The 26,082-nt window shown below is 44.3% G+C and overlaps 1 protein-coding gene across 7 annotated transcripts in view; it reads left to right on the top strand.

The window, feature by feature from the left end:
- The first annotated feature begins 1,099 nt into the window (after positions 1-1,099).
- Dip2c (disco interacting protein 2 homolog C) overlaps positions 1,100-26,082 on the top strand; it is a 375,118-nt gene continuing 350,135 nt past the window's right edge. For all 7 annotated transcript variants that reach the window (XM_047520293.1, XM_047520292.1, XM_047520290.1 and 4 more), the window contains exon 1: positions 1,100-1,526. In XM_047520293.1, coding sequence (XP_047376249.1) covers positions 1,442-1,526 — 85 coding nt within the window. In that variant the 5' untranslated portion in view covers positions 1,100-1,441. The remainder of the gene's footprint in view (positions 1,527-26,082) is intronic.

Below are 26,082 nucleotides of genomic sequence, written 5' to 3'. Positions count from 1 at the left end.
AGGATGCGGTCAGACTGGGAAGAGCATTTGTAGGAATGAAAAGGAGGTCAGATGATCAAGATTTTGTGTGAGACTTGAGAGGACTGGGAAGCAGAGGGTGTAAGAAGACAAGAAAAATGGAGAAGTCATAGCCACTCCAGTCCCGAAAATCAAGGAAGTAGTGGCAGTTATTAGAAACAGGCAGAAACTGAACGTCAAGAAGAAGCAGCTGGCTTCGTTTTGGGTCTGTGGAGTGTGGGGTGTGTGCGGGGGGCAGCGAGGCGAGGTTATTCAGTGGACAGCTGGAGACAGCCTTCCACACCGTCAGAACTAGAGACAGATTTGCTATCATACAGAGGTGACACTGATACTGTGAGAGCTGATAGCCCAACGAGGAGGAACACACAGCGGGTGAAGAGTAGGCTGGAATTGTAGGGTAGTTATGGCCACGATGTGGGGCAGTAGAAGACCTGCCTGCCACGGAAGACGGGAGTTCCACCCAGTCCGAGGAAGGTCTGTACACTTAGCACAGGCAGGGCCTGCCACAGCTCCCACCAACGTTTAGGGCTGACGTGGAATTTAGAGATGAGGTCACCCAGCCTTCCCTTCCAATCCCTTTCACAGATGGGAAAGTGAAGCCCAGGCAAAAGGACTTACTAGCTCAAGGTCACATGCCAGTCGGTTCTAGATTCAGAATTAGAAACTTCCAACCTAGTTAGTACTCATCCCACGGCTCATGCTGTCTCTTCACCTCCCCCTCTGAAAGTATTCATTAAAAAAAAAAAAAAAATCAACCCTCAAAGCCCCGGAACCCTTTTTTAAGTTTTACGAAGCAGGGAAGCTGGGGCCCCAGGAGGTATCTTCTGCCTTAAGCCCTGGGGAGTCGAGGCCTGGGGGCTGGACCGGGAGAGCCCAGCCCTGCCCACCCGCCCCGCGCCCGGCGCCGGGCGCCCGCGCGCTGCCTGCTGGAGGGACCGCCGCGGGCCCCGGCGCCCCACGGAGCGCGCCCCCGGAAGCGCGCGCTGCGCCAGCGCGACCGCGCGCCCTAGTGCCGGCGCGCCCCCGCGGCCCCGGCGCGCGCCCCGCCCCCGCGCGCCCTCTGCTGTCACGTGCGCGCGCAGCGGCGCTCCCGCCGGGCAGGGCGGCCGCCTAGCAGCTCGCAGCGGCGGTGACCGCGGCGGCCGCAGATCCCGGGGCCCGCGCAGCGCGGGCAGAGCGGGCCGGGGCCCGCGTGGGGGCGCGCGGAGCGGGCGCGAGGCCGCCGTGGCGGGGCCGCGCTGAGGAGGTGCCGAGGGGAGGAGGAGAAATCCCTGCGCGCCCGCCGCCGCCCGGCCTCCCGCGCCCGCGCCCGCGCCCGCCGCCTCCTCCTCGGTGCGGTTCCACTGGGCTCGAGGAGCGGCCGCCGAGACCTCCGCCTGCGAACAAAGAGGAGGCCGGCAGGGCGGGGGCGTCTGCGGCGAGCATGGCGGACCGCAGCCTGGAAGGCATGGCTCTGCCCCTGGAGGTGAGGGCCCGCCTGGCCGAGCTGGAGCTGGAGCTGTCGGAAGGTAACCAGGCCCCCGCCCCGCTCCTCCTGCCCCGGCCCAGACGCCCGTCCCCCGCGCAGCGGCCGCGGGCCGGGCCGGGCTGTCACCCCGGGGGAGGGCCCGGGCCGCCGAGGGACGCCGGTGGGCGGGGGGCGCGCGGGGCCTGGGGGCGGGGGCGGCGGTGACCCGGCCCTGGGGAGGCGACCGGCCCGCGGCGTGGTCCCCGGGGCCGGGGCGGGCGAGGTGCGTTCCCGGGCCGGGTGCGTGTGCGCCGCGGCCCCCGCCCTCCCGGCTCTGCTGGCGTTGTCGTGCCGCGATCCCCCTGCGCGCTGCGGCGGGGCCTGGGGCGCAGCGTTAGGACGCAAGATGGAGCAACCTTTAGGGCCGGCGAGGAACGGCCTTCCCGAGGATGTGCGCTCTGCCCTAATGGAGAGCCGCCGCGTCCTTGATGCAGCAGCGTGGTGCGCGGCGACCACGTTCGATTGTTGGGGACGGCCTGATAACGCCTGCTGGCCTTATTTTAATGCGAAACTTGTCATTGGACTTTCGGATTTGATCTCTCGGATGTTCCAGGCATACTGGCTTTCACACAGTCCTGTCATAGCTGGAGGAAGATAGTACTACTATTGTTCGAGCGTGTTGTGATGTGAAGGCTGGGTAGAATCGTACAACCTCCTCCCTCGGGCCAGGTTTTATGCCTCATTCCCATCGTATCATATTTAGAATTTGTGACAGATTTGCTACAGTGATTTCATGGAGTGTTATATACGGTTTCTTATTTGCTCTTAATGGTGAAGATCATGTGCTCAACTGTCATAAGTTTTAGATCGGGTTTTGCTAGGTCTTAAAAAGAAACACTGAAGTTCCAAAATGTTAAATGTTTTATATCTATATATCTATCAAACTATAGATAGATAGATAGATATAGGTATGGATATATATATATATATACATTTATAATATAATGTATATACATTATATATGTATATATATATATATGATCCAGCTCACTCTATGAGGGCCACTGATACACTGATACAATGTGGTGGGGTGGGATAGGCTGCCTGGTCTCGAATTTATATTTGGAGCAGTTTAGCATGTTGAACTTTTTTTCTTTTCTTTTCTTTTTTTTTTTTTTTTTTGTAACGGTTTGTGAGGGCCGGCAGCCAGAAAGTAAATTCATTCGTGCCAATTTTCTACTAGGGAGGAGCTGATGTTGACTTTATGTTTTCCTTTTTAACACTTTCAGGGTGAAGAAGGGAACAAACCTGGGGACTTTGGTGTGGTGCCTTTATGGATTTTCATAGATTAGATTTTTTTTTTTTTTTCTATTTCTAGTTTAGTGGTCTGCAAGGTGTTTCAGTGTCCTGTAATGTGAAACAGTCCCATAGAAGGAAACAGAACACGTTTCCTGGACTATGTGTCTCTGTGTGTTTAGTTGTCACTGTTCTGACCAGTTAAAGATGATGAGGGTTTGGTTAGCTCTGAAAAGGACCCAAAGGCATGAAATGCATGCTGGATTCAACTGGGAGCAATCTTATATTTAAACTGGCAGATAAAGTGTGCAGTGTGGACAGATTGTTGGAAGGGATAAAGTATCTGTAAGAAAACATTTGCCCTAGTTATTTGATTTTGTCAGTCTTCCGAGAGTCTTAATTCCTCAGTTTACCAACTCTGTTTTCTCTTTTGCACCATTGTTGTCTCCTTTACAGCACTCTCCCATTCACACGGTATCTCAAAGCAGGCACTTTGCAATGTCTGCATAGTATTAATATGAAGTGTCAATACCCATCTGTGCTAGCAAAGTGCAAGGCCATCTGAACTCAACAGGATGAACCCTATCTTCAGGGTCCAGCCCTCCCTGGCAGTTGGGAAGTTGGTTCATGTTTGTCCTCGATGATGCCTGAGAAGGCTTGTTCTGGCCATTCTCCCCTTCGTGTGTTGAGAGTAGCTGTTTTTTCAGGTGACAACTCTCACCTGTCATCAGCAGTTGCTCCTGGAGGATGAGTGACAAGTTTTTGCTGCCCAGAGGATGGCAAAACCACTTTAGACTGGGATGTGCTCAGCCTGATTTCCCATGAACACCTTGTCTGCACAGGTCTGTTAAAAAGGGCTTAATGAGTTTCTTACTGAGTAACTGGGCAGAGAGGGGTGTGTGTGTTTGCAGGCAGGAAACCCGTTATTGGTTCTTTCTATATAAACCTTGCTGAGACCTGACCTAAACATTGAAGAGTTAAAAAAAAAAAAAAAAAAAAAAAAAAAAATCAAAGGATCGGTGCATTGCAACCTGGGTCACTCCCTGCCCACCTGCCCCCCTTTCTCATTCTCATCCATTAGCTGTGTTCTCTTTTAACTTTATTATGAAGTGTGGCTTTGTCCACGTTGACTTTATGGAGTTGTGCTTTAAGGTCATTTGAAATTTTATATCTCATAACCACATAGAATTGTTTTACGGGCTTAAATGAGATGAATCAACTTGTTTTCTGGTGTTGCTTAATAGAAACCCAAGAACTGAAGGATCAAAAATCTCAGTGTCTCTTTACATTGTCAAACAAGCAAGCAAACAAAATTCCCCAACATACCACTTGCAAAGTGAAACTTAACATGACTTTTCATGCTGAATTACTTCAATGTATTGCATTCACATTTTATCTGCAATCAGAATTCATGTGGAGAGAATTCTTTAGGTTGGTTGTCATCATTTTGTTAAAATGTCAGAATATATTGTAGAAACATATGTGGAATTTCCAGTACGTTAGAGGGGGGTTGTTGGGGGGATTCCATTTTAAGCATATAACATAGATTAAATACAATGAGTAAAATATTCTTTTAAAGTTCCTCTGTGGGCTGCCAGTCTTTAATGAGTTGTGTTTCATCTAGATTTCCAGACCCTGGTCCAGTTTTGGATTGCACTGTCCACTGGGTTCTGTTATATACACTCACGTTATTTTTGTTTTATTGGATCATTGTTTATTGGTAAAGGGTTACAGATTGACTTCTTGGCTGCAGAACCCAAATTTTTATTTTCCCTCTCTGCTGATTACCTCCTTTTTTCTTGCCACTGTCTATCACTCCCCTCCAACCATCAGTTGTTTTCTGGTATTGTTTAAGAGAAAACAAAAAACTGAAGAATCTAAAATCTCAGTGTCTCTTTACATTGTCAATCTGAATGGGGGAAAAAAAATCCACAACAACATAACCACTTGCAAAGTGAAAACTTAGCATGACTTTCCATGCCGAATTATTAGTGCTTCCTGTTGTCGGGTCACTGGGGAAAGCCAGGCTTCCATCATGCCGCAGAACAACCTTGTCAGCAAAATGCAAGAGCTTTCTGTGGGGAGATGCGGTGGGCAGCCCCTCCTCTGGGTATGAGCTGCCTGGGATCCACATGTCTGGAGATATTCGCTGGTGTGGGGCCAGGGATTGTCGGTCTGCTCACATACTTGGGTCTGCATTGGAGCTGGGGAGGAAGCCATGCCAGAGAGCTGGCTGTGGCCACATGCCAGGTGGGCAGGGGTGGTTCCTTTCTCACACTCCTTTCCCTGGAGTATTTTTTCTTCCCGTCTCTTATTTACATCTTTCAGAATTGTGCACTTCTCTTTTTGGCTTTAAGGGGCCTAAAAATAATTTCATTAATATGTGAATAAACATTTTTGGGCTTAAGGAAAAACTTTACATGGAAACCCCAAGCAAATTGGAGAGGAAGCAGAAAACTTCCCACCAAAAACATCCCACCTCTTATTTTTAAGATAAATAAATAAATAAAAAGATACTCAGTTCTTACTTAAAATGTAACACTGTTTCTTGAGCTGTGCGCATACTTCTCTGAACTTTGATGATCATGGAAGGCCCTGTCTCTCACTCTTCCAAAAGGTGTTGGATTCTATTTTAAGATAGAATTCAGGGAAGCTGCCTTATGATATTACCTGGGGAAAGTGTCAGTTTTTGCAGAAGGAAGGTCTTTTTAAAAAATACTAGTCATGCTTTACCCTTTGTGTGATGTGTGTGTGTGTGTGTGTGTGTGTGTGTGTGTGTGTTGCTAGTGATTGAGCCCAGCATATGCTAGGCAAGCACTCTAATACTGAATCACATCCCCAGACTTTTAATTTTATTCTGAGGATCTTGCTAAGTTGCCCAGGCTGGCCTTGAACTTGAAACCCTCCTGCCTCAACCTCTGGATTAACTGAGATTTCAGGTGTGTGCCATCACGCCTGGCTCTGTGACGTTTTAATCGTTGATGGGTCACACCCCTGCTCCAGTCTTAACTTCTGCTGATGGGAGATGCTCAGTTCATGCTCTGCCTTGCTAATTAACACCGCAGATTACTTCAGCTATTAGTTAGGATCCACAATATAGCCTGACTTAACATTTTCTCAGTACATGTGAAACTGCTTGAGGAAAAACGCGAAAGCTCACTTAAATGTCATTTCTTTCCTGCGTTGGTCAAGGCGCTAGCATTTTGTTTTTCATGCACAGGAGCGGGTCCCATGCAGCTTGCACAGTGCTGCCCCCAGAGAGCAAAACCTTAAAGAGGTGACCATCGGGAAGGTTTGCAGATTTGGGGGTTGGCATTTTCAGGGCTATTAGGTGCAAGGTAACAGGCACACTTACCTTTAGGACTCCAGTTCTGTCCTCTGCTCTCCTCCCCAGCCCAGGGTTGTCTCTGGAGGGCCAATTGCTGCTCAGTGATGACACACGTTTGTGCCAGAGTGTCTGCCTCACCACCTCCTTTGAAAGTCTCTAAAAAGAGAATCAGGTGACTAAATGCCACGCAAACTTTGGGTACATTCATTAACAAGAAATAGCTTACCCTGGAGAACAAATTTATGGAAACTTGTTTTCTCCTAGAGTCTCAGTGATAGTTTTTTGTCATTGGTTGGGGAGGTAGGAAGGGGTCAGTAGATTCAGGAAAATATCAGTGAAACTCCGTTAAGCTACTCCACTATAATCAGGCCTCGGGTTTATGTACCTAGCTACATTCATCTGGAAGTCGTCAGATAACTATTGTGGTGAATGAAATGGACTACTTGATATGCAAATTTAAAACATTGTTACCCATATTAAAAAGATCTTTAAAAATGGCAACTTTGCTGGGTGTAGGATTAAGGGTGAACCTGAATTTTAAGAGTTCCTTGGAGTTATGGAAATAGTTGAATTTGAATGGTCTTTTCTTGATGAATGTTTCTACATGTCAAATTTAGCCAGGGACTGAGGAAAGTAAACACAAACCCCTGACTTTCCTTGGCACACAAGTACCTGTGACATTGTTCCAAATCCTGGTAAAATAGTTGTGGTGCTAGAGTCAGGCTGCTTAGATCTGAGCTTTATGAGGCTAAAGCTTAACAATGTCTCTATTTTGTTTCATACTGGACTCTCTAGTTTTATATTCTTGTTATGGTTTGGAGGCTACAAGCCTGGATGTTATGAGTCACTTTTTGCCTTCCTCCTCCCAGTCTTTTTCAAATGGGTTGTCTCTTTTTTTAGAACTGGCTTTTTTTTTTTTTTTTTTTTTTTTTCTTTAAAGCAGTGATTTATGGGATGAGTTGTAGCATTCTTCTGAATTGCAAAGAGAATGTATTGAATAATCTTAGTTTTGATGTCATATGTATCAACCGACTCACCAGTTGAAATCCTAGTCGTATTACTAAGACCATTTCCAGTTTTCATAGTTACTCTGGCACCTTAAAAAAAAAAAAAAAAAAAAAAGCAAAGCAAACTCCTGGTTGCAGTTTTGCAAATAGATATTTATCCTGGGAAATGGAGCCTGACTAAGCTTTCTTTCTTTCTCTTTCTTCCTTTCTTTCATGTGGAAGGCACCTTAGGGTGATGGAATCAGTTTCTGGCCACTTTTTGTTGGCTCAGTGCCCTTCCCACATTCTACTTTCCCTTTCTGTACACCTGCTTTCAAGGCTGATGGCATTAATTTTCCTTCTTTTGTGACGTGTTGTGTGTGTGTGTGTGTGTGTGTGTGTGTGTGTGTGTGTTACAGAGGTTACTCCCATTGTTGCCTGTCCTATATTCTTTTTCTGATGAGGGTCAAAAACTTGTCACATCTCAAAAGAAATAATTGCATCCATTTGTTCGTGATGATAATAAATAGTGCTTCTAAGGAGAGGACTCTAATTGGGAATCCCAGCTGGTGCGGGTAGGAACACTGAATCAGCATGCCAGAGGAATGAGTATTCAGACTTTTCTGAGCATACACACACTCCATGTCTTTTTTATTTCCTCAGTATCTAGTTGGGGAATTAATAAGCCATTGAAGCAAAGTAGGAAAATTCTAAGGTACTGAGTTGGAAAATTTAAACTTGTAACAAAGAGAACTTTTTTGGGGGGGCAGTTAGCCATTTAGTGTCATTGCTTTTGGATATCTTGGATGGTACTATGGGCTTTCTGTGCTATGAGAATTAAAAATTAAGATAGTTCTTTGTCAGAGTGCTTTCTATGTATAGTAGGTACAGAATAACAGAAAGAAGAAAAGAAAAAAGAACTCTCCAAGACAGGTATGAAGGGATTCTGATTGATGGTGGGCTGATAGATCCTCTTCGGGACTGCTGGGTTTAGGTAATTTTTTTGCTTATTAGTTTGGAAAATGGTTTTCTGTGTCCTAAATTAAAATACTGAAGACTACAGGTGATACCCATGCTGATTCCAACGGCATCAGATAGGGAGTTCCTTCCTTACTCATTTGTCTGAGTGCACAGTAGACCTTTATTTTCTAAAGTGAATTATCTGGCTAGTCAAATCACATTTCTCTCCCTACTTACTTCAGAAATAATGTAATATAAATTTATAAGATAAAAAGGTTATATGTAGACATTTCACTCCTTCCTAGTTTGAATCATGGTGTACCTATAGTTTCGTAATCCCGTGACTTTATGCTATTTCTTGGTTATCATTTTTATTCATTGGATCAATATATCAAAGTATGCTTGACCATTCCTTATTGGTGTTTGCCCGAGGGTTTTTTACCGCCATTTCTCATGTAGATGTAGGTAATTGGCTGGCATTTTCAATAGACTTTAAAGTAGGTCTTAGTTGAAGGCCTTGTATCTACCCCCTTTCCTAAAGATATGATAAGTCACAATGAAAATTTAACTTGATTTTGAGAATGTTATGACTCTCCTTGGGTTAAATGGAGTTGCAAAGTCAGAGGTGGAAATCATCAGTGGGAGAGGTCCACTGGATCTCAGGTTCGGGTACCAAGTATGTTGCTGGATGGAGCAGCATGGGAACCTGAGACATGCCTCTCTGCAAAGAGCCAGTCGCTCTAGAAATGGGGCTGTTTGAAGCGCTGTTCTTTGAAGCCCACAATCAGTAAGTCAGCAGATGTCAGAGTGGATGGCTGTATTGTGCGCTTTATTCATATAACAATCATTTACAAATACCTGCTCAGTGCAGTTAGAGCTTCTGCAGTGCATGACTAGGCTCTGTGTTCTACGAGCAGAGACCTTGTCTCTTTGGGTCACTGTTGTGTCCTCAGCTCCTTGTACTTGCTCAGTGAGTATTCATAGGGTACTCCAGAGGCACAGTTGATGAACAAGGGCCACTTTAAGTGCATCAGCCTTAGGTCCTGAGCTTTTGTCGAGGCAAAATGGGGTTTTAATGGGGCGACTTCTCTTCTGGACATAGATTTTCCACCCTCCTGGTACTGGTGATTGAGTCCAGGTCCTCATACAGGCTAGGCAAACTCTCGGCTACATCCCCAGCCCTTTATTTATTTATTTATTTTTAATAGTGTCTTGCTGAGTTTTCTTGACTGACTTCAAACTTGTGATGTTCTTGCCTCCACCTTCCAAGTAGCTAAGGATACAAGTGTGTGCCACCATGCCTGGCTGGATACATAAGAGGGAAGCTGTTGTGCAGTTACTGGAGTAAAGGTCATACAAATAGAACTGTAGAGGCTGGGGAAGTGCAAGTGCCCTGAGTTTCCTTCATTAGTACACTTACATTGCCTGCAGCAGCAGGTCTTCACTCTCTAACAATGGAGGATTTGTTTTTGGCTACTCCATCGCCCTGACATAGCCACCTTTCTTGACTTTGTTACTCTCTGGAAAGACATGAGCCTCTATTTTGCAGACTTGCTTTATTCCTTGTTCCTTTTCTCTCCAAACTGAAATTCACTTCCCTATACAGATGAAAATGGCAGGAATTACCCTGATGATCTTTCTAAGGAAGTATCAAGAAAGACAAAATAGATTTTGTGGACTGGTTTAATCCTCAAATGAAAATGGAAAAGTAAATGACTTTACCAAAGAACAAAATAATACAAAGCAGTATGGCTAGTTATATCACTATTGAAATTGCCCATATGCTAACAAAATGCAACTTATTAAACCTTGTGTAAGAACATCAGGCTCCTCTAAAAACAGTTGCAAAGCCTGGCATTGTTGGAGGAGAGGAACAGGAGAACTCGCTGACTTGACTGAAGACTCTAGAGGCAGATACTCACTTGAGGGCCATTTGTATGAGGAGTTTGGATTTTTAGTGGAGTGGGACTTTAAGCACAAAAATCCTTTTTTAGCTTCTGATGACCTTCTTCTTGAGTCTCTTTGGGTCCTTCTCTGATTCCTAGTCTGAGGAGTTTGTGCCAGTACTGGAGAGTTCTCTGGGTGGAACCTGTGCTTCTGGCCACCGAGGAGCCTCGTCCTGGTAGCTGTGTGTCCAGGGCCCAGTGCTCTGTGGTTCTCCACTCACAGTGAGTCTTGGGTGGTTAGTGAGTCTCTTCCAGCTTCATTTTCCTCTGCTGTCAACTGGGTTTTAGATAACCTACCTCCAAAGTCAAAGTGAGGATCAAATGAGTTAAGGTCACAGCCCTGAGCAAATATTCCATTTCTCTCCATAGTGCTGTCAGTTTGGACTGAGCTCCCTGTACTTCCTGTTCCGAGCTTTTCTGTTCATATCAGTTTATCCAGGAGATTTGAGGTTACAGTGACTATTGAGAGGGGACTTAAGGAGAAAACACGTGGGAAAGAATAGCTGTCCAAGGAGCAGGCATGGATGTGGGCAAGTACTTCTTGTTCTGCTGAGAGTCCCTTTCGTGATAGATGTTGCCTGAGCACTTGGTATGTACTAGGTTAATTTCAGAGCCTCAAAAATGATTGTCCTTTTTTTTTTTTTTTTTTCTAGCCTCTTCAGGTCAATATCTATTTAAGAAAAACTTTTGGAGGAAAGTTCGGGAAGGACAGCGGCATGGGTTCTAGCCCAGGGGTGTTCCAGGAGGTGGCTGGTCTCAGGTTCTAGGGCAGTCTTTGAACCTCCCCTGAAGACATTCCCAAAGCCTTCTGCTGTGCTGCCTGAGTACGTGCATGGGGTTTGCCTTTTCTCCTGGCACGCTGAAGATGGAAAGCAGAAATTTACTTTGCCACAGCTTTGGGGCATCCTTTCTTCAGGATGTGCAGTGTCTCAGTGTCTCAGAGAGCCTGAACTGATGCCCTGGGTCCTCTCTGTACTGGGAACTGGAGCTGAATGAACATCCCGGTCAGCAGGTGGCCACAGGTGGCATGGTGTGTGAGCCCTGGGGCGGTTCACAGAGGCCAGCCCAGCTCCTGTGATTGAAAATTTTTTTTAAGTTGTAGGTGGACATAGCTTTATTTATTTAGTTTTATGTGGTGCTGGGGATCGAACCCAGTACCTCACATGTGCTAGGCAAGCGCTCTTCCACTGAGCCACAACGCCAGCCCTGGAGACTAATTCTTTTTCAGCCAGTGGCCTGTGCATGATATAGGCAGGGGCTGTGACAGCGTGGGTCTGTGTCCCTGTCCCTACTTACTGGACACTGGTGCTAGGTCATGGGGTTTTATATTTTATAATCCCCTGACCAGTCACTTGCTTTGAGCTGTTTAGATTTTTGTGAATATTTTCTTACCTACTCTCATAAAAACCTTTCCTTTTAAAACAAAAGCCTAGAGATAGACTTTGAAGTCCCTACCCCCTGCAAACTTAATGGGATTGTAGAAATTATGACTTAGGAACAATGAACTTATTTTAAAAGGAACAAAATGGGCTTGGGATGTGGCTCAGTGGTAGAGCGCTTGCCTAGCTAGTGTCAGGGGTTCCCCAGTACCACAGAACAGAAAGGAAAAAAGTGACAAAGTAACAAGGTGGAGTTGCCCCTTCACTAGTTCTTCAGCCTAGAGGCTGAAAGTTATCAGGATTCAAAAACTTCTGTTCTTATTTACTTTGGAGAACATAATGGTTGCTTATAAGCATTTGCATTTAGTAACAAAGTAATCTTTAAGGATCTCTGTAAAAAAGGGAACAATTAGATTGAATTTAAACCATTAAAATGTTCCGTGTTGGTATCAACCATGCAGGTTTGAAACTTTGTCCCTAATGTACCTTTTAGAGCCTACAGTTACTGTTGCCCTGCTGTATCATATATGGAAATTCTGGAAACACTCAACTTGGTGCTGGCCCTGGTGTTTTTGTTATTTTGTTTTGCTTGTAGCTAAAGTGACCATAGTCTTATTTGGAAGCGACTGGGCCTTTCTCAGTGGACCACAACGTTGACATGGCCCAATAAGAAATTGGGCGTGGGGTTATTTTGCTGCTGATATTAAGAGTCCATACTAAGACATTCTCACTTAGTTACTTTTATACAAATTAATCTGAAAAGAGAGTGGAATTAGTTTTTCTTTTGTTCCATTGTAGATGGTGTTGATTTATTTTAATTCCATACATATAAGGGACTTGAAATGCCTATTCGTATTTTAGGATTCTTCCCAGTTATTAGGAAGAGAAAGTGTCTAATGGGTTGCTGGAACTATCCAGCAATAGTTTGGGTACCTTAAAGTTTCCATTTCAAGTCTCATTTTCTATTTCTTCCCTTAAATTCTGGCCCTGGACATGGGCAGAAGGTGATCTTGGATTTTCTTGCTTCTTTCATTACTTGTTGAGGTTAGTGTTTGACACAAATAGGTTCTGAATAAAATCTGCCCTGTATGGAAAGTCTGTAAACCAAACTGGAACTTTCTGAAAGATTTGTGCCATAATCCTGTCTCCTGTGAGTATGGAAAGCTCTTGGGGAAGGATTATGGGCAGATGGTGGCGGGTAGGGAGAGGGCCTTGGACACGCCATCTAGCCACTGATGAAGTTGACTGGTTGGGTGCTGATCCAGGGAAGGGAACGCACAGGGCTGACCAAATCAGCGGAGCTCACAGTGACAGTTTTGATCATTATGATTCACTTTGGAAAAAAAAAAATGTGGGATGAAGGGCAGTATTTAGAACAGTGACGTTCCTTGAAACAAAGATGTAGAATAAGCCTTATAATCGTGCGGTGCCTTGTAGTTTCCAGTTGCTTTCATGTCCGTCTTTTTTAGTCTTTCTGAAATGCTTTCCAAGGAGATTAGCTTGGGGTGGAATTGACTGGTAGAGCACTTGGCTAGCGTGCCAAGTCCTGAAAAACAAAAACAAAACAAAAAACTTCCCAAGGAGGCTTCGTTGTACCCTTTGTACAGATGAGGAGATGGAGTTTGAAATGGATGGGAATTCACCAGAACGTTGGAATCTTTGGTTTCCCGAAACATTTTCAATTCAAGTATCAACCGTTCAACTCCAGAGAGGCTTTCTTACTCTCAACACTGGGATTGGGGACCTAGCCTTCGCTTTTGAGGCAGGTGACCAGGGCACTAGGACAGCTGCTTAAAGTCAGAGAGAGAGAGACTTGTGTTCCCATCCATTGGTCAATGGGGTAGAGGCATACGCTGCACCTTTTCTTAGTTGGCAGCCTGTACAACTTTACATTTTAACATCTAACCTGAGATCTAGGGGGTAGATAAAAGGGTACCCAATGTACAATTCTGTACATTTTCTGTATTTTGTATGTTTTTCATGTACAAATATAAGAAAGTGCAACCTCTTTGGGTTGACCTTTCTGTACAACATTCTTTAGAATCAGGAGTCTGGATATGATACAGTTTTATCAGAAATCTTAATATTTTTAGTTTTATCAGAAATCTTAATATTTTTGGTCAAGAGATCATTGCTGCTAATTCTTGGATGTATTGTTTTTTGGAAAAAAAAAATGTTAAAAGAGGTTCCAGGAATAACCTCTTTAGCGCCCCTCCAGGAAAAGAGTGACCTTTCCTGAAGCTTCCCTGCTCCTAACCGGAGTGATGGTGATCATTTTTAAGCAGCCACTGATCACTTACGAGACAATCAATTTTTAGTTGTTTTAAGCAGAGTGCTTTTATTCCACGCTAAGTGCCTCTTCTGTTCAATAGTGATCTCCTGCTCTTGCAGGGTTGAGGCCACTGTTAATGGACATGGGCTGTGCTCATCTGTGGCCTCTCAGTGAATTGAAGTCTTGGTAGGAGTGGACGGTGCCCAACTGGGACTTTTAAATCAGATGTTCCGCACTGGTGTGAGCAGCTTGCCATCTCTGTGCATGGTGGAGGACACTGGCATTTCTTGTTACTATTTTATTGAGCACCCACTGTATCCGCAGCATTGCATCAGGTGGCTTGCATATAGTACCTGTTTTTGCACTTGCAACCCAAGCATGGTATTTATTTTGCAAACAGGGAGACATATTCAGGGAGCCAGAGTGACATTAGCTCCAGGTCACATGGCTGAGCTTCATGTCTGCGTCCCTGGGTTGCTTGGTCTTGGCTCTTCTGTAAGGTCCCTGCTGCCACATGCAAATCACAGCTTTCAGTTTTCCCTGCAGGAGGCCCAACTTCAAGAAGCAAAGTAAGCATATCCAAGGGAGGAAACAATGTTAAAAAAGATACCAAGTTTCATGATATATGTGGTGATTTTTTTTTTTTTTTTTTTACATATTTACCCTAAATGCTATATTTTTTCTACCTGGTATAGCAATTTAACTTAATTACCAGCCATTACTGGTACAAAATTATATGAAGGGTATTTTAGGAAAGTGTAGCCTCAAAAAGATACTTTACTTTCATAAGTGTAATTTGCTTAATAAAGTTGTCAGGATTGTGGTTTTCTTGTTATCTTATTTTTATATTTAGATCCCTGTGAGGAAACTTTTTAGTGATTACTCGCAATTGTGAAAATAATCGAATGACTAGAGAGTATTTTCAGAATATATATATCTTCCATTTCCTTTTTGTGAAATGAAAAACTGATAGAAATGTTGGCAGGAATGATCATGTTTAAAGTGGGTGTGGTTTGTGTGATATGTGGTCATTCTGGGATATTGCCCTTCTTTTTGGCGGGGTGTACTAGGGGTTGAACTCAGGGTCACTTGACCACTGAGCCACATCCCCAGCCCAATTTTGTATTTTATGTAGAGACAGGGTTTCACTGAGTTGCTTAGCACTTTGCTGTTGCCGAGGCTGGTTTTGAACTTGTGATCCTCCTACCTCAGCCTCCCGAGGCACTGGGATTACAGGTGTGCACCACTGTGCCTGACTGGGTTATTGTCTTGAGAAATATTCTAGGACATTTATTTTTATTTTGATTTACACCTGCCCTATTCCCTTATTATTTGTTTGCACCTAAATTTTGAGTCCATGTAACTGAGATGATAATTATGTGGGTACATGTGTGTGTGCATGTGTGTATGCACCTATGTGTATGAGCATGTGTATGTACCATGTGTGTGCATGTGTATACCTGTGTGTATGCACCTATGTGTACCTGTGGGTGTGCATGTGCAATGTGTATATGTACCTATGTGTATGTGCATGTGAGTGTACTATGTGCATTTGCCCATGTGTGTACCTATGTGTATGTTCATGTGTGTGTATCTATGTGTATGTGCATGTGTGTGCACTTATGTGTGTGTACCTGTGTGTGTGTGCATGTGCATGTGTGTATGTGTACCTATTAATATACACTTTTCTTTCTTTTTTTTTTTTTTTTTGTGGTGCTGGGGATTGAACCCAGGGTCTTGTGTATGTTAGACATACACTTTGCAACTGAGCTATATCCCCAGCCCTAATATGCACTTTTTAATGTTGGCTGATGGAGTTGGTTGTTGAGCAATGGCACCTTCCCATTTCTATCAGCAAATAGCCTTAATAAAGATGGATATTCTCCTATCAGGAATCCTTAAAGACATTTCCTGTTATGTTAAATAAATAAATAAATTCCAAAACAAGTTTTCTATACTATGTGTTTACATTGAACTTCCTTGCAAAGAATCGTGTGAATGCTTCCCACATATTGGGAACCACGTGACTAATTTAAATATAAAGCATGGAGAACGAACCCTGTCTTCAGGTCATTTTGCATGTTTATGATTGCACCTGTCTTAGAAGCTGTGACCACTTAGTCTTGTCCTGGCTTTGCTATGAGTTCAGGGACACAAGATACTGGCCAGTTTAAGTATTCTAAATCTAGAAGTACTCCTTATCTGTCTAGTCATCCAATCTTAGAGAAAGATACAATTTGACTTTTAGCAGATTTTATTAATTTGATTATCTGTGGCTGAATCATTACAAAGCATTGTGAATTAATTTTATTTTTCAACTTGTCTCCATAATATAGAGTAGTTCTAGAATATTTACTGTAGGTTCAGGTAAAAGTTAATGTTGCTGGTAACCCAGACTAACTGTTGGTTTCTAGGAGATGATAATCAGTCACAAATTTAATTTTATTTACTGTGTTCTAAATTCTAAGTTGCTTCTTAGGTCACCTTTCTCCCATTTTTCACCCATCCTCTCTCTTCATTTTTTGTCTTCTTTCTGACTCCTAGGCCTTTAATATACTGTGTGTGTGTGTGTGTGTGTGTGTGTAAGGTGGGATCTGCTGTGAATCTTTGATACTTGTGGAAAGGACTTTTTCTTTTGTGTGAGATGACTCTTTGTGATCCTAAGCATCATCTACTTTGTGGACACTGTGGAAGAGTTGACGCCTTGCCTTGGGCTTTGACTGATCTTGGTCCTCCCAGTCTACGTGCACGTAAGCTCAGCGAGCCTATTTCCAGTGTTGGGTAGACATATGGGAATGATCTCAGGTGCTTTGTTGTTGAGTTTTTAATGGAGGTATTGATTATTTTATTTATAATCATTTGATGAGGTGGGACTTGTTATTGAATTCAAGAATTTAGAGGAGTTATGTTCGATGAGCAGAGTTTATTTCATGAGGATTCCATAGGTGTGGCTGCTTTATGTAGTTTCAGTAGTTGATTATGATTGTAACTGGTCAACTTTTTGTTAGTATTTTTTTTTTTTTTTTTTTTGGTGGGGCTGGGGATTGAACCCAGGGCCTTGTGCAAGGCAAGCACCCTACCAGCTGAGCTATCTCCCCAGCCCCTTTGTTAGTATTTTTATTGTTACTGAGATTACTCATGGTAATTAAATAATAACTCTGAAGGTTCCGACAAGTGAATAGAAGGAAGGATAGGAAATATAGTTTGATTAATCCTATTTGTTTAGCGGTTACAGTTGAAACTGTTATTTGAGTCTAAGAAATAAATTTTGGGGTTGTTTTTTCTAATCTGATTAGGTCTAATAGAGTTGGTGCTAAATTTTTACTTATAATTCAGTTCCGGTATGGTGATAGGCAGTGGATGATGATTGGAAAGGATCCTAGTAGGTTTGAAAATTTAAAGGTATTAGAATAATGTTTGATTTTGAGGCTTAAAGTTAGTAGATTAAGTTTTATAGTGATGGCAAAAACTATACACACACATATATGTGCTCTGTATATATGTATATAAATGTGTATATATTTGTATATGGATACAATTCAAAACAGCTCTATAAACAAGAAATCACACATTACCTTACAGCTACCCTTCCCTGACATTGGAATGCTGATCTTTTGTTCCTACCAATGATAGAGGGTCCTGGCCTTTGGGAGCGCCCCACACCAAAACCAACATGACATGTAAAAATGATTCTATTTGACTATAACACATGGGACAGAAAACAGATGGGTGAATCAGAACTGCAACTTAAGATTAGGATATGATGTCTATTTTGGATATTGGATGACCTTTTTGAAAAAAGCCACTGACCTTTGTCATACCTTGAAAACTGCTTATACTGTTCTCTATTTTATACTTAGAATATCTGCATTTTTCTAGAGGAGATATTTGCTAAAAAGGTAACTGCTATGGCAATAAAAATTCCCTCCGAAGATTTAGGTTGGGTAGCTTTATTGTTATATTATTGTCCCCTATCTTTAATACCAAATATGACAGACTTAAGTGGCTGAACATGTTCCTGCATGCTGATGTCTGCTTGGGTGGAAGTGTGTGTGCCTGCATGCGTGTGCGCACTTAGTACACTCACATCTGATCACAGCCGGCGTGATTAGAGATTGCTTTTGCCATATGAGAGCTTTTGCGTTATCTCTTCTCTTTAAGCTTTTGTTTCCTTAGCAGTTTGTTTTTTTGAGCGAAGCTGAATTTTAGGCACTATGGTGATAGTGACAGCCTGTTTTATAATCCAGAAGGAGCTAAGACAGCATGTGGGATGTTCAGTATTGATAGAAAAAACAATTGAGTAGAGCCTACCATGAGTCAGTGTGGAATCAGGTGCCAAATGAATGGTTTTGGCAAGGAGTGCTCTTGGGTTCAGAGGAAGGACCAGCTGGGTTCTGTAGGACTGGGTGGGGAGTGGGCTGGGAAGGCCACGTACTGGGGAGCTAGTGGAGCTGGGGTCCTGGTGCTGGGGGGTCAGGTTTTGGGGGACTTGGGCTCTTTGCAGAGGGGCAGAGACCAGCTTGTGCATCTCTAGAGATGATGGTGGCCACAGGCTCTGCTTGGGGTGAGGTGTCCCGAGTGTCTCTAGGGCTCTCCAGCTTCCAGCCGGGTATGATGGAGGGGGGCCAAGAGTCCAGGGTGTTGAGTCTATTGAGTGGTGGCATCTGGGCCTGGGTGTGTCCTTTCCTGTTTTTCACAGGACATGCAAATGATTTGGGGCACTACTTTGTTTTTTTGTCTTCATGTATGTCCTGTCCAAAAGAGTCGTGGAAGAGTCGTTAGGTGATTTTCAACCCTAATTTTGAGTAGAAAATTCAACTCCCTTGACTGTTGGAGTGGGGCCTTAGGGAGAGCTGTATTTAGCCCTCCCATATTCCGAGCCAACTAATGGAGGCCTAGGGAGGTGCATCTGCAGCACCAGCCAGCGCAGGGCTTCCTTATGCCCAGCCGGCTGCTGTCCCCCGGCAGGCAGTGCCTCCTTACCAGCACTACAAAGGCGGCAGGGATAAAAACTAAGTGTCTAAGTTTCACAGAGACTGAAATAGCTTCAGTGGTATCAGTGTCTGTGTGCGTGTGTGTCGTATGCGTATGAGTGTTACTTATGTAGTGAGATATGTTTTGTGAGTTGCGTATTTTGTGTTGTGTGTACTGTGTGAGCGTGGGTGTTGTATGAGTGCATTGTTGTGATTTGTGCAGGTTGTAGCAAATGGGTCAGATGTGTTTTATGTGTGTATTGTTTGGTGTATTGTATATGAGTTGTGTGTTATGTGTTGTCAGTCTGTGAGAGAGAAGGGGGAGTCCATGTTACCCCTCCTCAGGGAGGCATGCCTTCCAGATCCTTCCGAGCCAGTGAGTCCTCCTGACCAACCGGGCTGAGCACATGTGCTTGGCCAACGTCCCACCCCAGGAGGCTCTTCCGGTCGACACGTTGCTCTGGCCCTCAATTCCAAGTCCAGCATTGGTGGTTGTTAGGAGTCCTGTCTTCCGCGTTGGCCTCAGACCTACCATAGAGCTTTGGTGTGCTTTCTCCTCTGTTTTCAGGAATTGGTCCTTTCTCTCTTCCTCTAGCACCAAGCAGCGCTTTGCATTCAGAAGGAAGCTTAATGCTCTCCCAGAAGTGCTGTGCTTGGAACTCTGTGGGGAGCCTCCCCTTTAGTTGGCCTGCAAGCCACAGGAGTGGGTTAAGTGAGCAGAACAGTACACTGAATTTTAGAGACAAGCTGGGCCTTTTGTGGAGAAAACTGAGCCAGGCGGTGGCTCCTGCTGAAGGAATGGGCTCAGGGGGCACCCTCTTGGGGACTGGGGTCCCCTGCCTGCCAGTCCAGTGCTGCCCTTTGGACCTTCCCTCATGTCCCTGCTTGTTGCTGGTAGGAGGTGGAGCAGTAGGTAATTTCTGTTACTTTTTGGAATGCTTACATCGTTAATTATCTAGGCCATAAACAAATACTTACTATGTCTTAAGATCAAAGATTATCTCCTTTTGACCTTCTGTCTTTTGGTTAGAAAGCATTATATCTTGGGTTTTATGTTCCACTTTTTCAAAGTCAAAACAAGTTTCCTTACAGTAGTGTTGGTGTTAATGCCCTGTGTTACTGGAAGACAGGGTGAGGTCCCTTGTCCTCCCTCTGCAGCAAGGCACAGCAGGTGGGGTGTGTGAAGGCCAGCCTGTGGGGTAGGACCCAGCCGGGAGTGAGCTGCCAGGGTAACATGGCCTTCCATGTTTTTCTCTGGGCCATTGAGTGAGGCCGCAGTGCCTTCGAGGCCCCGCCACCCGCCTCTCAGGGGCATAGTTCTCCTTCCCTGCTCTGTACCTGGAGAGCCACCTGCCTCTCAGGGGCACAGCTGTCCTTCCCTGCTCTGCACCTGGAGAGCCACCTCTCCCTCTCTTCCTCTGGTGCCATCTGCCCGTCTTTCAAGGCCCTTCCCTGAGGGTTCTTAGTTCTCAACTTCCCCGAGAGTCCTTGGTGCATGTTGCTGGTGGTTGCTTCCTTTCTGTGTCCGCTGAGGCTGGTTAAAATGAACCCCACTGGAAGCCGTCAGTCACCTGCTACATACAACAAAAGACTGTTTTGTCGAATGTTCAGCCTCAGCAATAATCAGACAGCGTTCTTACCGAGACACTTGCGTATCGGAACGCCGTGTGCACTCTCCTATACTCCCCTTTTTGTGGAAAAGCACATTTGAATATACATAAAGGAGAGTCTGTAAGCTATCACTAGTGGTTATCTTTTGGAGATAATTCTTGACACATTTTCATATTTCATGCTTTTTTTAAACAAAGAACTTTTGCATTTCAGTAATAAAAGTTATGATTTATGGCCTTTGAAATAGTAATGAATATCTTGGCAATATAAACCAAAACAAACAATAGTTGGTCATTAAAATTACTTTCTATTCACACTAAGACCTTTCCTTGTCTTCTCCCATGACAAGGCCCATCTGTGCTCCTTCCCCTTGGGCTTTCCTCCGGGATGCTTCTCGGAGCCTTCTGACTCAGGGTTGACAAGCCGGCTGGGGTTGCCCTGGGACTAAGTAGTTCCTGGGGAGCTACCTCTGTCCTTGTGGGCCTGGGCCGCAGGAGGGCTCTGACTCCACACCTGGACAGAGCACCTTCCACCAGGCCCTGTACCTAGCTGTCCAGAACCCAGCTGGCTCTTCTTGGCACACATGCCCTGCAGTCCATGGTACATCCCAGCAGAGACCTGCAGTTAGAGTTAGCTGTTCCTTTGCTGCTGTTCTTGAAGGCACAACACCTGTGGGCCAATCCCCTGACTGCAGCTCTGACTTCATTATCTTTGTTTTAACACCAGTTCTTTCTTATTGTAGCGCAAAAACCTGGCCACTTACTGAAATCACCCAAGGAACAGATTTACCGGTGCTGTCTCCCCAGCCCAAGCTCCGGCCTCCGGAATCTCAGTCTCCTGGTGACTTCAATGCAGCTGACCAGGCTTTGGGAGCTAGTGGCTTCTTCACTCGTTTTAAGCCTGTCATATTCATATCAATGTATCAGAGCAGAAAAGAGTAGGAGGCAGGAACATTTGGCTTTGTCTTGCTTCTGCTGCTCTCAGGCATGGTGAACTTCTTTTGTTTCTAGGTTGCCCGGTGCCTCAGCCTCCCGAGTTCTGGGATGACAGGCGTGTGCCCCCATGCCCAGCTTCTTAGCTCTGCGAACTTGTACAAGCCAAACCCTCTCTGTTTTTGTTTTGGTTTTTGGTACCCAGGGACACTTAACCACTAAGCCACATCCCTCGGTCCCTTTTTAAAATTTTTTATTTCGAGAAAGGGTCTCACTAAGTTGTGTAGATATAGTAAGCATTTTGGGGATTGGAAATGAAATACTTTGCTGGGTTTTCAGCTTTCCCATCAGTTGAAGCACAAGTTAGTGGAAGGCCAGTTTGAAGAAAACTGAAATTGCGCATGTGATGTGAACTGGGAAAAAGTACTTGAAAAAGTAGCCCTTCTGGCACCCCACCACCGCGGGGAGAAGGGACTCGCCATGCTGCTCTCCCCTTCTCCGTGACAGCCTGGGTTAGGGTGAGCAGCAGTAGGGGTTCTGCTTTCCTGCTCTTCTGCCACGCTGCTTGGTAATTGTGAATTCTTAAAAGGTAAAGCACCACGTAAATGATAAGGCAAAGACTTTGCTCCTCCGGGGAGGGAGAGAAAATGCTTCTTTGAGGGATTTCCACCTGATTATTTACCTTGTATCAGCAGATTGTGTTCAGGGATGAATGAATTCAATGTAAGATTTATGGAGTGTTCCTAGCCTGAGATCCAATGGGAGATAAGCCTGATCTTCGTTTTATTTTGTGCTCATATATTTTAGCTGCTTCACTTGATGGATAGGGTTTTGTTTTTGAAAACTGCTGAAGAGGAAAAGCGATGTGAGGTTCTTGCTTGGGGTTTCCCCAATCGAAGGGGGATTGGTTTCTATGAATCAGCATTTCACACAAGAGGGGTGAAAAAGGATGGTGTCCCCCTTGATGCTGTCCTATCACAGGGGGGTGACAACATGGATTCTGTTAGAGAAAACCCGGATGCTCCTAAACAGGCGCGTGTGTTGTTTTTCTTCTGAAAACCTGCAACTCAGAAAACACACTAAACACACTTAGAGGTCAGTTAGTGTTTTATGTGAACTTTTCTGGAATGATTTAAAGTATCACTTTTCATACCAAATGAAATATTACTGGGGTCCTAGAGGTAAAATTCTTAGATTATACAATTATTTATTACTTGCCCCACCTTTTTAGTTAAATAAGTGCCACCCAGAACCATGTACAGTGCTGCTAATCCCCAGTTTAGTTACCGGATGAGGTTAATAATGAGAGTTCACCGGTTTGCAACAAAAAAAAAAAGTGCATATGTGTGTCTCACAAGTCATCCAAAGTAAACAAAACAAAGGAACAAAAACAAAAAACAAAAACAAAACAACCGAAAGATGGATAAGACTTAATTGTACAAAATCGTTAGGCTTATTTTCCTTTGTAGTCAGGAAGCCTACATCTTCAGAGTTTGTGTTTTCTGAGTTTCTTCCGAGTTTGTGTTTTCTGTTTGAAGGTGAACTCCTGCAGACTTTTTTCTATTCTTCACTAGCCCCAGGGTAGAGTACTGGCGCAGGTGATTGTGGGATTTAGTAGTCATAATCGAAGAGATGTTGTCTTATTAGTTGATAATTAGTATTCTACACTTGTAAAGGTTTTCATGTACTTTTTTGAGTTTTATGAATGTGGAATTGGTGAGAACTCTCTAACTTTGTTTTTGCTATCCATTATGCATTTTAATGTGTTAAATTAAGAGTTGTCATTCCTTCTGCCACAAGATTTATTAAGAAAAAGTTCCCTATTTTTTTATGTGCATTTAAAAATGCTGGAGTATGTTAAAATTTTAAAACATCAAAAATACATTAAAACATAAATTAACTTTTATTTCAAGAGTAACAGTATAAAAATTGGGTACATAGATTTTAAAAAATCATCTGTAATCTCACAATTCTAATATAGTACCACTAGTAAGTTCAAGGGCAGCCTCAGCAACTTATCAAGACTCTATCTCAAAGTAAAAACAAAAAGGGCTGGAGATGTAGCTTAGTGACAGAGTGCCCCTGGGTTCAATCCCCAGTATCAAAAGAAAAAAAAAAAAATGGAGGTTTGAGTTTAAATGTCTTGTTTGGGTCTCACTAGTCATGGACCTGGTCAGAGCCCATCTCAGGGCTCCTGATTCCAGGGCATTGTGGACTTGATAATTTCTCTTCAAAAACTCCCAAAATTTCAGTAGATCTCCCCAAACCTTTCCTTCTTTTTCTTCCAGAGCAAAATAAAACCGCTAGGTTCATATCTTGTATGTTGCAGAGGTTTAGCTGCTGCAAGTCACCATAATTTGCAATAATTTGCAGCTGTGTGCACTAAGATGCCTCTGAGTTTGTTGAAAGCACATGCTCAATGCCTTAGATCTGGGTTTCTTGCCTTAGCACTCCTGACATTGTGGACCTGAGCATCCTTTGCTGAGGGGTCTGTCCTATGCGTCCTCTTCCACCCCAGATGCCCTGAGCACGCTGGCTCCCAGCAGCACTGCCCCTGCTTGATGCCGTTGTTGTAGATGGTATTATGAGACACACAGGTTTGCATTTTCTGATTACTAGTTTTAACTTTTGAAAATCTGGTTGTGATGATGGTGAGACATAGCTGAACACCCATCTTTGAGTTGACAGGCTTCCAAACTGTCACTTGCCCTGGCCTCCATTTGTATACAGCTTTGTTGTTCAGAAGCAACAGTCTTTTTGATGCACGGATCTTGAAGTATTTGTGTCGCTCAGCTGCATACGTATTCAATGGTTTCACCATCCCTGTACTTGAAGGGGAATAGAATGTTCTCCCTGCCCAGGATGCAGGACTGGAAATTTCTGCTAAGTTCCATGAAAAACAATGAAAGGACTCTAGGGAGGGAGATTCTGAGATCTTCCTTTATAGAGATGCGTAAGACCCACCCTAAGACCCTTTTAGTTAGAGCAGTGTTTTCTGCCTTAGGGAAGTCTCTATTCCCCATGTTGATCCGTTGGAGGGACAGAGAAAGGCAGACACTGGCCCTTCATAATAGCCTCCAAATCCCTGAATAAGTCCCCTTCTGTGTATCCTTTCCCAAATGAATTCTAGTCTATGGAAGCCTTTCTTTTGGGTCTCCCTACTCTCTGTAGCCAGTGTGCTTGCTTCCTTGTACCATATCCATGTTTTCTGGAGTTTACTCAAACTGGCTTCAAAAGTTGGACACAGAATCACAACAAAACGCAGCTCTTGCTGGGTCAAGGTCTGCCCAGAATTCTGTGTCCTCCAGACCTTGCTGCTCATCAGAAGCAGCGTTGCTTACTCTTGTTCACTCTCCACCCCACAAGGCTCTAGAATATTTAAAATTCTTTCCCAGAGAGTAGAAAACCTTTCGACTGATGGATCAGAATCATTATGTTCCATTAATCTAAGAGGCCAGAGCTAGGAATCATAAAAATGATACATATATACCCGACCTTGGAGCGGTGGAATGTGCATCACTGATCCTCTGATGCTGGGCCTCAGGCCTTGCTGAGTGTGGTCCTGCAGACCAGTGAGCTGCGGGATCTTTCCTGCCCATGCCACATCTATCACATTTGTCTGTCGCTACGGTTTAGTTTTTTCTACAAGAAAATAAGCAATTGCTTGAGAAACAATCTGTTTAGTCCTAGGTGTAAATATTTCATAATCATTTTGCCCACACCTAATTTGAAGGCAATTAAAAAAAAAAAAACCTGAAGTTAAAACACACACACACACACACACACCAAAACCTTTTCCTGATTCAAGTCTTTGAAAAGCATTCTAATCTTGATTTTCATAGAGTCAGTTACTCCCTTTTCGGAGTCATATTTTATTGGACTAAGTAACATGTACAACGGCCATGAACATATCGAGGCGCCAACACAAGGATTCCATCATTAGCATAGAGCTCAGCAGGTGAGAGCAGAAGCTTGCAGGACCACCGCCGTGAGAGTTCAGCTGCGGCTTCCAGGGCGGCTGAGGGAGGAATGACACTTCTGCTCATCAGTGAGGCGGCCGCTGAGAGCAGTCTGGGTAAGGCAACCTGCTCCCCACCTGTGCATCTCTCACTTTGATGGCTCTGGGCTGGTGTTTGGCAAAAGGTCACATTTTCTGGCAATGTCAAAAGTTTATCAGGAAAGTTGCTTTTTAAGAATGTGCGTTCATTCACTTAACGATCCAGAAAGGACACAGACGTTCGGGCGCACTTTTCCGAGGAGCTGGGGGCCTAGGGATGAAGGCAGCTGTGAGGCTTTGATCTTCGGGAGATGAAGTGCAGGTGCATATCTGAGGCCAGGGTCATTCTGATTGGGGTCAGAATGTGGGCGTTCTTCACTGTCGGAATATTAGGGAGCCACTAAAGGCTTTCAGAGGGCATCTTGAGATGGTCCAGGCTCTGCTTCTGGTGGATGGCTGTTCTGACTAGGTAGTGATGACTAGGTAGGGGGAGACCGGTGAAGGAGGAGGAAGAGAGAACTGAAGTTTTGACTCTGCATAGCTGAGTTGGTGGTCTTTGCTGGAAATCAGGAGGAGAGCAAGATGAGAGACTTCATTTTGGACATGACTTTGCAATGCTTGTGAGCAACACTGAATTGTGAGTTTGGAAACATGGAGTGATGCTTGGAAGAAAATCTGTCTTGGGTATGTTGGGAGTCTTGTACATAGAAGTACAGTTCAAGCAGCCAGCTGGGTAAGTTCTGCAGGTAGAGAGAGAGGCCAAAGGAAAGTTCAGATACAGAAATTTAGGAAGAGCCAGATGAGTAAAGATCCTGCTTACGGTTGAGAGAACTGAGTGGTGCAATGTGTGAGTGTTGAGTGAAGAGAGATGTTCCAGAAGGAAGTTCCCAGTGCTGCTGAAAACCAGGAGAGAGAGGCCTCAGAGAGGGACATTGGG

This window comes from Sciurus carolinensis, chromosome 12 (genome assembly GCF_902686445.1).
Source record: "Sciurus carolinensis chromosome 12, mSciCar1.2, whole genome shotgun sequence".
NCBI classification, from domain to species: Eukaryota; Metazoa; Chordata; class Mammalia; order Rodentia; family Sciuridae; genus Sciurus; species Sciurus carolinensis.
This window is presented reverse-complemented; position numbering and strand designations above follow the sequence as displayed.